The 14051-nt window shown below is 50.5% G+C and overlaps 5 protein-coding genes across 5 annotated transcripts; 2 read left to right on the top strand and 3 right to left on the bottom strand.

Moving 5' to 3' along the window:
• Window positions 1–124: 124 nt before the first annotated feature.
• On the bottom strand, window positions 125–1175 carry FSUBG_6817 (ribosomal YML6 mitochondrial; the record flags this gene model as incomplete). The annotated part of the gene is made up of 3 exons (XM_036685056.1): window positions 125–906; window positions 951–1074; window positions 1113–1175. The coding sequence occupies 3 exons, from the start codon at window positions 1173–1175 to the stop codon at window positions 125–127; spliced, it is 969 nt and encodes a 322-aa protein (XP_036537669.1).
• A 252-nt stretch (window positions 1176–1427) lies between these two features.
• FSUBG_6816 (uncharacterized protein) lies at window positions 1428–2786 on the top strand (the record flags this gene model as incomplete). Its single annotated transcript, XM_036685055.1, has 2 exons — window positions 1428–1926; window positions 1972–2786. 2 exons carry the CDS (start codon window positions 1428–1430, stop codon window positions 2784–2786), a joined length of 1314 nt encoding a protein of 437 aa, XP_036537668.1.
• A 1312-nt stretch (window positions 2787–4098) lies between these two features.
• Window positions 4099–5010, bottom strand: FSUBG_6815 (transcription factor atf21; the record flags this gene model as incomplete). Its single annotated transcript, XM_036685054.1, has 1 exon — window positions 4099–5010. One exon carries the CDS (start codon window positions 5008–5010, stop codon window positions 4099–4101), a length of 912 nt encoding a protein of 303 aa, XP_036537667.1.
• A 2886-nt stretch (window positions 5011–7896) lies between these two features.
• FSUBG_6814 (Replication factor A 3) lies at window positions 7897–9315 on the top strand (the record flags this gene model as incomplete). The annotated part of the gene is made up of 3 exons (XM_036685053.1): window positions 7897–8049; window positions 8123–8225; window positions 8456–9315. The coding sequence occupies 3 exons, from the start codon at window positions 7897–7899 to the stop codon at window positions 9313–9315; spliced, it is 1116 nt and encodes a 371-aa protein (XP_036537666.1).
• Window positions 9316–9900: 585 nt separating this feature from the next.
• Window positions 9901–13842, bottom strand: FSUBG_6813 (Rho-GTPase-activating 6; the record flags this gene model as incomplete). The annotated part of the gene is made up of 3 exons (XM_036685052.1): window positions 9901–11310; window positions 11404–13469; window positions 13611–13842. The coding sequence occupies 3 exons, from the start codon at window positions 13840–13842 to the stop codon at window positions 9901–9903; spliced, it is 3708 nt and encodes a 1235-aa protein (XP_036537665.1).
• Between the last annotated feature and the right edge of the window lie 209 nt (window positions 13843–14051).

Genomic DNA, 14051 nt, shown 5'->3' with positions numbered 1-14051 from the left:
GTGTACTCTAGATGACCAATCTAACGATACCCGCAACGATATAACCTGATAATTAGCCCTTTAAGAGAATGCCACTGATGAATGCATGCGATTGTATACAAAATAATACAGGTACTTTACACGCTCATGCTCTAATCACTGGTGTCCCTAACTTGGGCCCTCCCTTGACTAGGCCTTGCATAACAACTCTGCTCACCAAGTCGCTCTGATGCTTCTTGATCATCTCCTTGAGCACGCTTCGCTCCAAAACCACCTTGCCTGTCTCCAATAGATCCTTGACATCAACATCTTGCAAGTCTAGTGCTCGACCCTCCCAAGGAAGCTGCTCCATGGCGCCGAAAAGAGCTTCACGTCGATTTCCAGTGACGAAAAGAGTTCGACCGCTAGCACGGCCCAGACCAAGGTTACCCAGCAGTCCAGTCATGTATCGCTTGAGATACGCCTCTTTCAATCCATCCTTGAGATACTTTCCAGCAACGAGCTCGTAATCAGTAGGCAACACAAGATCCATACCGTCCTCACACACAATCAGATCGCCTTTCCGGTAACGGTAGCTCAGAGCTGTGCGCCATGCCTTGTCGTACACCTTTCGGGTAAGGCTGGTGCCAAAGTCGCGGGGGTGAGGACCAAACGTCTTTCCACCACCGCGGTTCACGGGACTTTGCTTGGTTCCCATACGAGCTCGGCCAGTTCCCTTTTGAGGACGCATCTTTCGGTGGGAGCCGTGGACATCGTAACGGGTTTTGGAGGAGGCGGTTCCTTGGCGGGTGTTGTCACCTTCGTAGACGACGGCGAGGTGGAGGAGATCGCGGCGGAGAGGAAGATAGAGATGGTTGACGTCCCATCGTTCGAGAGAAGTCGGTTCCAACGAGGGAAAGGCGTGGACTGTGACGGGAACGGTTGTGACTGCGGTGGTCAGTGGTGTTAATGACAATTGACGGGTGTCGTACTAGGCTTCCATGATTCGAGAATGGATTGGGTGGTGTTCGGAGATTTAGTCTCTGCCGTGTTCTTTGGAGAGACTTCTGTAGCCATTGACCTTGTGAAGGCCTTGTTGAGTGTCGCCGGCTTTATCTGTTAGCATTGAAGTGATTTGCAGTCTCTTCACATACCTTGGCAGACACCCGCAGGGCACCCATAGCCTCAGCCAGACACCCAATTCCCTTGCCAGCCATGATTTCAATTCCCTAACCGCCGTCGATAGGGGGATTTGCTGTGATTGGGGACAGTAGTTCGCTGTCTGGTGTTGAGGCTTCAAAACTGTGATGCGATACTGCAAAAAAGTGGATCGGCAACATCCTCCGATCCCCCGAGTTTTTAGTGGGGCCAGAATCATCCCCAGAGCATTTTTCAATAGGTATCTCGAGATATCACCAGCGTCACTTTCAACGTCCCACGTCTACGGCCTCTACGCTCCGCTGCCCATCATGTCGCGCTGCCAGGTCGTTTTGCGGCCAATCGCTCGGCAGTTGCGGCCCAGCGCCGTCCGACCGTTCACCTCTGCCGCAATTCGACGATCCGCCGAGACACAGACTGCCACGCCCAGCGCAGCAGACCTCGATCCCAATACGGTGCTCCCCGAGTTTGAGCAGCAGCTCATGAAGGCTGGCAAGATGCCAATTGGTTCCCGACGACGAAGAATGGCTATCCGGAGCACGGGCGATCTGCCGTTTGAGCATCTCCCGTACCAGGCTTTTCAAGAGGCTCGCAAGATTCTGGCTGTGGATCGTGAGGAGAAGCTGGCAGAGATTAGCAAAGAGCTTGAGAAGATTTCAAGGTTGGAAGCTACGAGTCCAGACGAAATAAAGGGGGGCCAGAAGATGAAGGATATTAAAATCAAGAGTCTGCACAAATATGTCGAGAGGCTCAAGATCCTTGCAGATGCTAATGACCCCATTGTCAAGAAGCGTTTTGAAGATGGAACAGGTAGGCCATCCCAATTGACCGTCTGGGTCTGACTAACGCACCCAGGCGACATGAACAAGCCTATTTACCGTCACTACGCCGAGGCCAAGTGGCGCTCCTACGACCAACGTCTCATCACCCAACGTATCAAGCAGTTCAACATCGTCCCCGACGTTCTCCCCAAGCTCGAACCTACCGCCGATGTCCAGCTATACTTCCGCAAGCTCAAGATTCCTCCCGGACAGATCGTCGACAGTGTGGTCAGCGAGAATGCCCCCCGTCTTCGAGTTCAAGTCTTTGACAAGGGCGAGCGACTCGTCTCTGTAGTCGTCCTCGACTCTGATGTCCCCAACCCTGACTCCGATACCTTCAACAAGCGCTGCCACTTCCTCGCCGCCAACATCCCCATCAGCCCTACAGAGACATCACTACCTCTGAGCAGGATAAAGGGCGAGGATCAGCTTGCTCTACCGTGGCTCCCTGCATTCTCCCAAAAGGGCGCCCCATACCACCGTCTCGGTATCTATCTCCTCGAGCAGCAACCCGGCAAGAAGATCGACGTTGCCAAGCTCAAGGAACTATACAGCCAGCGCGATGGATTCTCGCTCAAGTCCTTCCGCGACAAGTTCAGCACAACGCCGTTTGGGTTCAACATGTTCCGTAGCGTCTGGGACGAAAATACCGCGGCAGTCATGGCGCGACACAACATCCCAGGCTCAGATATCGAGTTCAGGCCTACGCGTGTGTACAGCCTCAAGCCTCCTGTCAAGCCTCGTGGATGGGAAGCCAAGCGACAGGGACCCAAGTACCGTCACCTTTGGAAGTACACCAAGAATATCAGAGGTATCTCCAACTCGAGGGGGTGGACCAAGAGGAGGTAGAGAGATGGATGAGCGTGTATCATATTACTGTACATTTAGAAAATGGGAGAGTACCAGAGAAGTAAATTACGTGCAACTCAATTGTGTTCAATGATGAACATTATCGTTTTTCCCGTGATTGACTTGAGCCGCATTATTTCCTACCAGTAGCCGCCATCTTGTTTCAACGTATCGCCACCAATCATAAGCCTCAACTGTAGTAGAACGTTCCCCCGGTGGCAACATCGCCACGATCTCAACGACATCCAGAAATGGCTCTGATTGGTATGAAATACGGAGTCGTGATGATCAACTTCTGCATATGTTCAAGCTCAGGGTCGTCAAGGGCTCAATCTGTGGCAAAGCTTGATATTGCCACTAAACTTTACCTTTGATAACCCCGAAACCCCAACCTTTGTGCTTTGACACGATCTCGTGTCCTTGATGAGTCCAGATGTTTCCGTCTCGGCAAGTCCCTGGCATCTTGCGATGGCCAGTGATCACTTCGATCGCAAGTCTCCTTGTCATAAGCTGTTACATGCGGTTTTCTCAGCAGGTTTGTCATCAACAGCTATCGTTTCCTTCTTCAGGTTTGAATATTTTCTCTTGTGCTACCTTGCCTGCCTCCCTCTTCATGGTATTCATTATCTCCCACCCTGAAAGCATCCAAACCCTCCTGTAATAGTAACAGGAAGCCTCTCCTATAGGCCCTTTCCATGGGCTACCAAACTACCGGCCAAGGGCCAAGAATCAAACCGGTTGCCACGAGAGCTTATACTCGTCGGCACAGATTAGCAATCGTACATCCCATATGCACAAACCAGATCATGATCGTGAAAGCATCAAGTCATAAAATATTTCCTTGCCTGTACCCCTTTTGCCAAACTCCTTTCAGTAGTTATACGTCATATCACCTCTTCCTGTTATGGGACGGCCAATCGTGGTAGTGTTGCCGTACCATAACCAGGTTTCATAAGGGTATCTTCCCGCTGAACCATCTCACCCGTATTTTTTTCTTTTTCGTCGTCGTGTTTTTCGCAACTTTGAGGACTTTTATCTAGCTTTGACCCAAGCTTCGGCATGTCGATATCGTCCGTTGTCGAGTTGAAGGAATTTCAAAGTCGCAATAGCAAGGCTGTTGGGTTCATGTGGAGTTGAGGTCTAGCCTGACTTCTAAACTCAAACCACCATCTCCGTCGGTGCAGCTGTCCACCACATCAATTCACACTCAGTTTTTCGCATCAACAAGGCCGTCCGGTGTGTGGTCGTAGAGGATTTCTGATTCTATCGATCGCCGTATAGAGGTGGCGACTATATGGAGGTCAGTCATGACTCATGGGTTGTATGCTTGAACAAGGTTCGGCATACCACTTGAGCTACGACGATGCGTATTGCGAATTTCTCCAGGTGCATTTTGTGGCGGTGCTAGAGGAGCCTGTATGCTCTGTGCAGACTGCGCTGCAATACGCTGAACATATTTCCTTGCCTCGTTGTCAAGCCATTGGTTGATGTTGGCATCGTTGCAAGATGCGTGCTCCATGAGTTGATTCTTGATGGTGGTCAACTCTTCCATGAGGCCACTGTGCTGGTCTTGTAGGGCATTGTACTCAGTCTCCAAATCCTGCTTGGTTTCTTCCAATTCTCTCATCCACTCCTTCTTCTTTTGACGACATTTGGACGCCGCGATCCTGTTACGTTTAAGGAACTTGCTGCGTTTCTGCGTCTCATCCAGTCCATCATTCTCATCCTCATCTTCCTCCTTCAGTGATTGCTCCTTGGGTGCCCTTTTTTGGCGCGACTTGGCGGCAGGTTCCACTGAAGACTGTTGACGATGTGTCTTGGTAGTTCTGCTGCTGCGTCGAGGCTTGGTGTCGGTTTTGGCTGAATCTACTGAAGGGATAGACGATTTGCTCGATTGCCGTGTTGGGCCGCCAGACCTGGGCTCACTGAATGGAGTTTCTGGGGTTGAATGCATTTCGTTGGGCACTGTTGGACTGTTGTTCAAAGCCGATGGTGCCATTGCTGGCAGGGAGGGAGGGAAGAAGTTGACGGGGTTGTTCATTGGGTTCCACATGTTGGAGCTCATGAGAAGCTGGTTGTCAATGGGATTGCTAACAATCGGGGACGTCTGAGCTCCCGCTGTGCAGTCGAGTAATGGATCTATATTGGCATCGTCGTTTGTCAGGGGAAAGTTGCCTTGAAAGTTCTGGGCTTGGCCGCCAAAGTCCTCGCTTGGTCCGTCCATCTTGACCCTGCAAGACCGTTGAGACTGTGCTGAAGCGTGGGACCTGGGGTTACAGCGGCACTAGGCTGGTGTGGCTGAGCAGATTGTGACTGGCTGTCAGAGTATAGCGCCAAACTGTTGAGCCGCTCGAGACAAAGTCGAGATCAAGGAGCTCGCTCGATGGGAATTGAGCGTGCAGCTCTGGAGATCGGGAGACCTGGAGCGGGCACAGGGAGGGGGTGCTTAGCCGGATTGGTTGAGATGGGGGTGAAGATGTTCCAGAACCTCAAAGACCAAAGGTGGCTAGGAAAGGAAACGGTTCAAGGGAAGATGGAAGAAGAACTTATATCCAGGAACACGACGTCGAAGGGAATGGGCAGTGAAGAGATGGTGGTGCCGGAGTAAAGATTTAGCTGCTCTCTGCTGTTGGCAGAGCGAATGGGAAAATAAGGCAGGCGCTCAACGGAGAAACCAATCCGGTGGTGCAATGTAGTGCAGCACAGCTCAGTGCCTGAGAACTCCAGTGCAGCCGGCTGACCTCACCGAGAAATGGCAGTTAACCACCGATCGATAATAGAATAAGTCGATTCCGAGGCTCAATTCCCAAGTAGAAGCCAAATGGCACGGCCGGGTACAGCTTTTCGGTAAGTAGCAGGGGAGGTAAAGTCTGGACGCTGGGGCGAATTGCCTCGTCTGTTCCTATTCTCTGGTTCCGGGGTTGTTGATCCAATAGTGTGTTTCGGGTTCGCCTATGCAGCTATGAGATCTAGACGCCGGGGCGACTTGACTATTTGGGTAAAGTCAAACAGGAGGCAAACAACTAAAAATAAGGTCGAGATGCCGAGGTTGACAAGTTGTCAGAAATATTGATGATTGTAAGATGGGAAAGTCAGAAGTTGTATCACAGGACAGCTGCCAGATGAAGGGATTGGGACACTATAGACTCTATAGTACGCCAACAACGGGTGCGACCACTATCAACAATCTCTTGCGTCACTTATTCCCCGGTGTAGTGTTTATCAGTGGACCTGGTTGCAGTTTATGGTAAGATGTAGCTGGTTTTGTATATCCAGTAACTGGGGTTGGGAGTATATATAAGAAGATTGGTGGGTGAGGTGTGCAATGTTTGACAACGTTATGTCCGGACCAAGTCCGTTGGCTTCAATTCCGCAATACAAAGCGAGTCTTTGGTCAACCGGTGTGTGCAAGGGTATGAATTCTTACTGGACAATGTACAGGCAGTACTGAAGACCGTAATACAAGAATCGTTGAGGTTATAACTTATCCGGAATGTCTTCCTGACCCGCCATCCTCTGCTTTGTACGAATCATAACCATTGGAAGCAGTATCAGCTGTGGCATAGGTGAGGGAAAAGTTCCTTAAGCCATGAAAAACGTCATCCCGTTCGGAACCTTGAGCCAAAGGCGGTAGGATGCCTAGCAAGTGCCAAGCGGTAGAGGAGCTTGGACTCTAAATCCTCCAGTACCCCAATCACAAACGGCGAAGCAATGGTACTTTAATATTCAAGTGGCTCCTTGGCGGAGATACTATCTTCAATTCTGGGATGGGTGGTGTAGCCAATCATGGCGCAGCGGACCTGGAGTCCGTGATTCTCAACCACCAATCAATGTTGATGAACCTTGTCCGTCAAAGCCGCACTCGGCGAGACAGTGCAAGACGGACGGTACACATGGACCTCAGTAGCGAAGCGAAGCGAGCGAGACTATTGCAGCATCCACCTATCAATCAAGCTTCAATATCATAGGGATGGTCATTATCAAGTCGAGGGCTTGATCCTTCGACAGCTCAAGCACTCGTTGGACCGGTATCTGAAGATCATGACGAACCTCGTTCAAGTCTTTTGGTTATGAGTTGATTCCTGCAAGAAAGTGACATCATTTCTGATGCACACAGGGTCCTTCCAGTGACGGTTAGTCAAGCCGGCAATCCATCGCATCCAAGACTCATGGTTGTGACAAGAGATATCTTGAACTGATCGACAAACGTGATCAGGATTTTGGCACCCACACAGAGTAAGGATCGACCTCGGATGCGTGGCCTTTGCTGCAAGCTGATAAATTTTGACACACGGGGAATGCCGTATAACTCAGTACCTGCAGGGGTCATGAACTCCTGGATACGTGATGGAGTTATTTGTCTTTCTCCGGCTTTATCACAGCGTGTCTGCCGTGGCATTGAGCCGAACACCAAGACACAGTTTGGGAGAACCGATGAACTGTGTATCCTCTACTGCTAATTTTCTAATTCTCCTCTGGTGAATGGCGGCTCAGTTCATCATTTCCGGAGCTTTTACTCCGACATGTGCTGGGGCAGGCTTTGACAGATCCGAGAAGCGGGGTTGTCTTGGGTGAGTAATAAAGTTATGCGTTGCCCAAGGCACGCCAAGGGTAATGTGTTCCGCACTGTAGGACATTCTTGGCTTGACTAGCGGGTTTATCGTGGGAATGAGACTTGTTGAACCTGGTTGAGCGGAGGAATCGGGCAAGGTTCCGGATGGGCTTCTACAACCAGTGGGGCCCTCGATATCAATTTTGAGGACGAAGGAATTGACTTTTCGAAGGCTTACGAGATGAGGAGCATGTTTCGTCGATGGATTCAGATGATGGGAGGTAAAAGCATTCATAAGGATGTCTGTGATAGCAGGAATATAGGTCATCACGTGGTTTCTATTCACGTGACTTCGCGTCAAGCTCAACGCGCTTCCCCTCCATTTATCGCAACAGCTTCACAGCTTCACAGCTTCACATGCGTTTCATTGCACACCTCTCTCACCAACATCGCTTGCTTTCCTGTCGACCAAGCATCTGAGACACAACCCCTGTCTGCTCGCGAATCTTTCTCATCTTCTTATCTCTCTATCTTGATCGCAAAGGAAAACCAAACACCATGTCTGAGCAACTTTCAACCCCGCGCATCACTGCTGCCTATCTTGACAACTTTGTTGGCAAGGTTGTCATGCTCGTGGGAAAGGTTACGCAGCTCAGGGGTGAACAGGCTACTCTTGACTCGGAGGGCACTGTCACCGTCTTGTTGAACAGGGTGAGTTGACTTCAAATCTGGTGTCAGTCGCACGACATCAGAATGCACTGCAACACTGAGCTGACCTTTTCAGGATGCCCATCTCACAAATGGCAACGCTGTGCAGGTCATTGGAAAAGTCAATCCCGACCTGTCGATCAAGGTTTTGACATCCCGGGATTTGGGGACTGGTGTGGGTAAGTCAACAAGCTCGTCTTTCTGTCGTCATTATGGCGTACCGACGTTACAACAACGCAAAATGCAAATTTGTTCTCCAATGTGTTCGGCAGTTGAAAAGCATGATTCAGTCACTATGCCGTTTCCGGATGACAACTAACATGTGTAGATTTCGGCTTGTACAGCTCGGTTGTGCAGGCGACACACAAGCATCCGTCCATCTTTGCAGGCAATTGACGGGGTCAACCAGATCATGGCCCTTACCAGTCCTCGCATGCATACACCCCACGTGTGGCCATGGTCTGGACCTCGCCTACCAAGGCTGGCGCTGTCACTTCTCCCCATCCACAACGACAAGCTTATCCCGCCGGCCAAGATGGAAAATCAATCGCAACCCCTGATTCAGCCTCGACTGGAACTATCAGATCTTCGAGACCCTTACACAGTGCTGCACAGAGACTGCAGCGTTATACGCATTCGATACATGGCCAGACGAGACCTACCACCGCAATGTCTTTCACAACATCTAGTTCTGATATGATTCTTGGCCGGGACATTCAGTCAAGATCCTCTACCCCGCTCTACCCATCTGGGCCTTCTCACATCTCACAGACTCCAAATCCTTCTCTAGGTGCACTCCTACCATCGCCACCAGAAGATACAGTCTCTCGCACTTATTCCCTGGAAATGTCTCGGCGTTCTTCCGTCAGTACACAACCCAACCAACGATATTCAAAGTCGCAGACCTATGACGAAGAGAGCACCCAAGAATCCTACATACCATCAGCTCAGCCTTATACGCCCCTCGCTTATTCTCCGCCGTCAATGTCTTCCGCGAGTCTGCTCCCGTCTCCGCCAATGACACAAGAAGATCAATACCTCTCACACGGATCTCTCATGTCCCCCGCATTTTCAACGTCCTCCCGCCGCTACTCGGGGGCAGACAGCCGTCCCGCTGGCGTCACCGACAGAAAGTCTAAACCAGAGGACCCTGAAGATTCTGCCTTATTCGATTCCGTTCTAGACGGAATTGGCCGTATTCATGTGTCGATGAACCGAGATGACGCAGGTAGATGGCGAATCAAGCGAGCCTCTGACGAGAGACCATAGCATGTTTTGTCAGTCATCCGCAGCCGCATTCGCAAAAGTATGCAAGCATCCTCGCTCGTATCATCCCATTGATGTCAGATAGAATGCCAGGGACTAGTCACAAATGGAGCTAAATGCGGGATCGACATGGCCCAATCAGCTGTCCAATGATCTCGGCACATGATAATCGAAATCCCGTATTTAGCACAGTGTCTGTTAAAAATGCATACAAGAGAGATCGAGATTTCAAAATCCCATTTACCTGATCCGCAATGGCACAGGACTTTTAAGTCCCTCAAATGATTGACTTTTCGGGCCAAAAGCTCCTGTGAAACAGGTTTTTGTCATCACAGATGTGCCTCATGCAGCATGACATTCACAATCGAAAATTTACCCAATCCAGTTCTTTGGACAAGTCCGTGATATTCTGATACAAACACCCTTGCCACAAATTCTAATATGATACATTCAAAAAGGTACAGTCAAGTTTGCCACCAGGGTTCTTTCAGATCGAGATCCTTGCACAGCCTGCCAAGCGGGCGGACCCCAATGTTCCTGGACGCACGTCTATTTGCCACACCGTCGCCGTCTTGTTCTAGAACTCAATTATTCATCCTCTCTTTGCCCCTGTGCCTCATCGAGCTGTAGCAACTCCTGTGCCGCCATCCAGACCTCGACTGTACTCGGGCTGATATCCCGCTTTGGTCTTTCTGGGCCGGTCTCCTGGATTTCGTCGAGTCCAAAGGATGGTTTGTCTGGAGGACCATCGGTCAAGCCATGGAGACAACGGCGTATCCGAGCTTTGACGACACCCGCATCTTCTGTTCTCCCTGAACTGTCACTCTCGTAACCCATTGCCTTCTCCAAGAATGTGTTTTCTTTTTGCCCACTCACACCCTCTTCCAAATACTTTGCTGTGAGGTCTGTGTCGACATCTCTCGGGTCGACTCCTGCAGCCTCTCGTATCCCTTTGAGCCGAGCTGTGAATCGTTCAAACACTTTGATTCTTCGTTCTGCACTCTCTGCCCTTTCCCTCCACGTTTGTGCCTCCCTTTTGGCTTCTCGTAGTTGCTGACTCAATGTTCCAATATCTGCATCTCCTTGCACCTCGAGCTGCCTTCTCAAATGAACTGCTTCTTCTGTCTTGAGGTCTAGTTGTCGTTGGAGACTTCGAATCTGTGCATGAAGTGTAGTTGTACTGCCGGGACGTTGAAAAGGAGTTGAAATATTTTGAGGAACTGACGGATCCGCCCCGTACTGCGTATTTGATGCTGATGATGCTGGTCTAATAAGGTTGAGGTGTTGAGCGATAGGAGGCTGTTCAGGATAAGGCATCATGGTTCCTAGACTTCGTGGGTTCTCTAATGATGCCTCTTTACCCCTGGAACCTGGGACTGGTTTCCTCCTAGGGATCGTCTGTCGTTGAGCTAACATTTCCGGTTGCTCATGGGAGCTAGACTTTTGCCCCTTATCGACTTGTTGAAGCTCGACTGCCCTCATTGCAGCCTCCTCTCTAATTGAGACTCGCAAATTCTGGTCAAGAGCCTCATCTATAACAGTGTTTATTGCTGACGGTCGGGGTCGCCGGTCCTGGCTTGAAATTGAAACATTCCGTGGGTGTCCCAAAGTTGAAACAGATCTTGTCGAACGGATACTCTTCGTCGGCGACTCTTGAGAAAATTGTAATATGAGATCTTGAGTTTTGCTCGCACTCCTGGGTTTTGTTGGAGATGTCTCGGCTGAATGGTCGGTTTCAAACTTGGCAGCCATGGCTCTGACGCCTCCTGGATTGTCTGTTGGTATCAAGGGTGGGCGTGTCGGAGCCATAGATTTTCTTTTTGGGACAGAGTACCAGGGAGAGGATGTAGTGCGCTGCTTCTCAGTCTTTGGCGTTTCGGTGGGCAAAGACACAACTCGAGAGTGTCGTCGTTCCGGAGTTTCAGTGCCAATGCCCTTGGCTTGCTCTTGTGTGTCATCGTATTCAAGACTCTGTGATCCATTGCTAGGCAACTCCCCCTGTGCGCCAGAAGAGACTTTCTATGTCCCGAACTGGCTATTTGGGGAGGCCAGCCCCATGGAACTGCTGCCTCCTGCAATGCTTGCGGGCACCTGCATTGGTGAATAAAATTGCCTTGGTGTTGTTGAAGCAGAGTTAGCTTCTTGTAAAGCCTGTGTTCGTGTTTTGTCCCTGTAAACAGTGTACTCGCTGCCCTCTTCTGGTCTGTCGATTGAGCGCAAACCCTTGGGAGTATTGGCAAGAGTCGACATCTGCGAGTTCTGATCAACATTTGTAGAGGCCGAACTCTTGCGTTGATCCATCGAATCCAATTCTCTGAGTTCCTGGAAATGCGCTTTTAGTGCAGCTTCAAGGGCCTCTTTCTCGGATGAAAACTCTAGATTGGTTGGACCTGGCCTATCCATAGAGGTGTCTGATGGCCTGGCAGGTTTTGTCCATTCAACAGCAATCGACTGTCGACGTGGCTTCAGGGCTGTTGCCTTTCCAGGATATTTCTTTCTAATGGCGCCCTTCCGTTCAATTGAAGGGGTCTCCGTTGCTGAGACTCTGGAAGTGTCCTGGCTTGTAGGTTCCTCGGCACTGGTTTGTTGGATAGGGGTTGTCTTTGTTCCTCTTTTTGAGGACGTCCGAGGTGGCACATCATCTTGAGACAGATGAGAACCATCTCGATTGATCAGTCCTCTGGTCCTTGTAGCCGGGGTTGGTGTTGGAGCGACGTGGGCACTCTCGCTTTGCGGCGTGTCCTTCGTCGCATCATTGCGGTCTTCCAAATGAGCTGCACTCATCGGTATCTGCAAATTCTGCGGCGTTTGGACATAGCTACTACCTTCCCCTACTGGTGCTGATCGTTGACTCTTATCCTCGTCGTGCGCACTTTCTTCCACAGTTGGGCTTAAGCAACCAATGTTGGGTCTGGCCGCAAGTCTCTTTGAGGCTGAGCTCCCACGACTGCGCGACCGCTGTTTGGATATGCCCAGGGTAGGTGTAGGCGGTTCTGGGCTGTCTTCTCGTGGAATCTGATCTCCCGCCTCGCTTCCTCGCCATTCCCGATCCCAACCTTGTGGTGTCCTGATAACAAAACCATTATCGTTGGTATCGTCTTGAGGACTCGTTGATCGTGGGTGCGGTCGATTCATGCCAAGCGATTTCATTTGTCGGACCACGTCTCTCCAATTGACTATAAGCATTTCTGCGATGGTATTGGCGATAAGTATCTTGTCCATTGTTGGAGGCGCTCCATGCTCGTTGCCGAGTGTCTTTCTTCCATTCCGATCTTGTCGTGATCTTGGAGATCTCAATGGGAGCACCAGCAACCCTGCCTTTGGGGCGGCCAGCTTCATAGAATAGAGTCCAAGCAAGTCGCCTATGAGAAGAGGTCCAAAGACGATGCCTAGTGCATTGTACCCCATGAGGTCTCCCGTAGGTAGTGATCGACCTTCTTCATCTTCTCTGGGCGTGATTTCTGCCACTCTTCCAATCAGACTCAAAAGCCCAAAGACGGCGCATATGAGCTCCCTCCGAAATTGAGATTGAACCGTTGCGATAGCCAAGGCGATGAGCCGGGCTCGCACCTTGGTCTGTTTGGTGCGAGGGAACTCTGGATCACCCTGTAGCTGCGAATGGATTGCGACCAGAGCGTCAAAGAGTGCCAAAGAACCAAGTATCCCACCGGGTATTACCGAGAGGAGGCGCTTGAAAGTTGACGCCACATCATGGACAGAAGCCTGCACATGCATCGGCAAGTTTGCGCATCGCACAGTGTTTGTGATGTCGATATTGTCGGTACAGCAGTAGTAATCGAACAGCATGTTGACTACTCTGATCGACCCCGGTATACGAAAGATCCCTCGAGTAGTGACATGCTGGGCGATGTGATGCGCAGTAGCTCGAATGCAAGTTGGGAGTACTAGGGCAGAGGGAGTGTGTTCAGGTGGGAGGTAGAGCATGCTCTTGCCACATATTCTGACCATCGACTGCAGATCGAGTATCTTGGGGTCTCGACGATGTATCAAGTTGTGGGCGAGATCGGAGACACTGCGTTTGTGGCGAGGTCCTTGTCGAGCTGGTTGTGTATCTGCTGTAGGATGATTGGAAGAGGACCGTAGGATCCGATAAAGCCATCCTTGCTTGCGAGGACTAGCGAGTCCATTTCCCTGGGCTGTTAGTGATTGTTCAGATGCACCATCGACAACCTACAGTATGCCTCAAGTCAAAATCGTCGATCACCAATATTCGCACTCCATTCTAAATCGTCAGCTTGGTCTCTACTTCTTCAAGGCCCTCACCTTTTTTGCTATACGGTTGTATTCCTGAACAAAGGCAGCTCGATCGCCCAATTCGTCGGTATCGCTTAGGATGTTGTGATCGCCACTACTCGTCCATGTTCTGCTGGTATGCACAGGCCCTTGGTCTGTTATATGCCGTATCGTAGCCTGAAGAGATAAGCTACTTCTGGACGGTAATAGTCGATGAGGACCAGTCTCTGGCGCAGAGTAATGGCCCAGAGGTGCTGGGTGATAATGCTGATCCATCGGCAAAAGCCTTTCGGTAAGCAGATGCGATTAATGCTGGGATTCCGTCATTTGTCGGATAAGATATCGTATCAAAAGGCAGTCAAAAGTTGAATGTGATGGTGTTTGATCAAAATTCTCACGTGTCACAACAGATTCGTGGATGTCGAAACAGTGGAAACTTCATTGCGAAAGGACGGAAAGATCTGGCCACGATCAAGCCAAAATGG

Source organism: Fusarium subglutinans (genome assembly GCF_013396075.1).
Source record: "Fusarium subglutinans strain NRRL 66333 chromosome Unknown NRRL66333_c0000076, whole genome shotgun sequence".
NCBI classification, from domain to species: Eukaryota; Fungi; Ascomycota; class Sordariomycetes; order Hypocreales; family Nectriaceae; genus Fusarium; species Fusarium subglutinans.
This window is presented reverse-complemented; position numbering and strand designations above follow the sequence as displayed.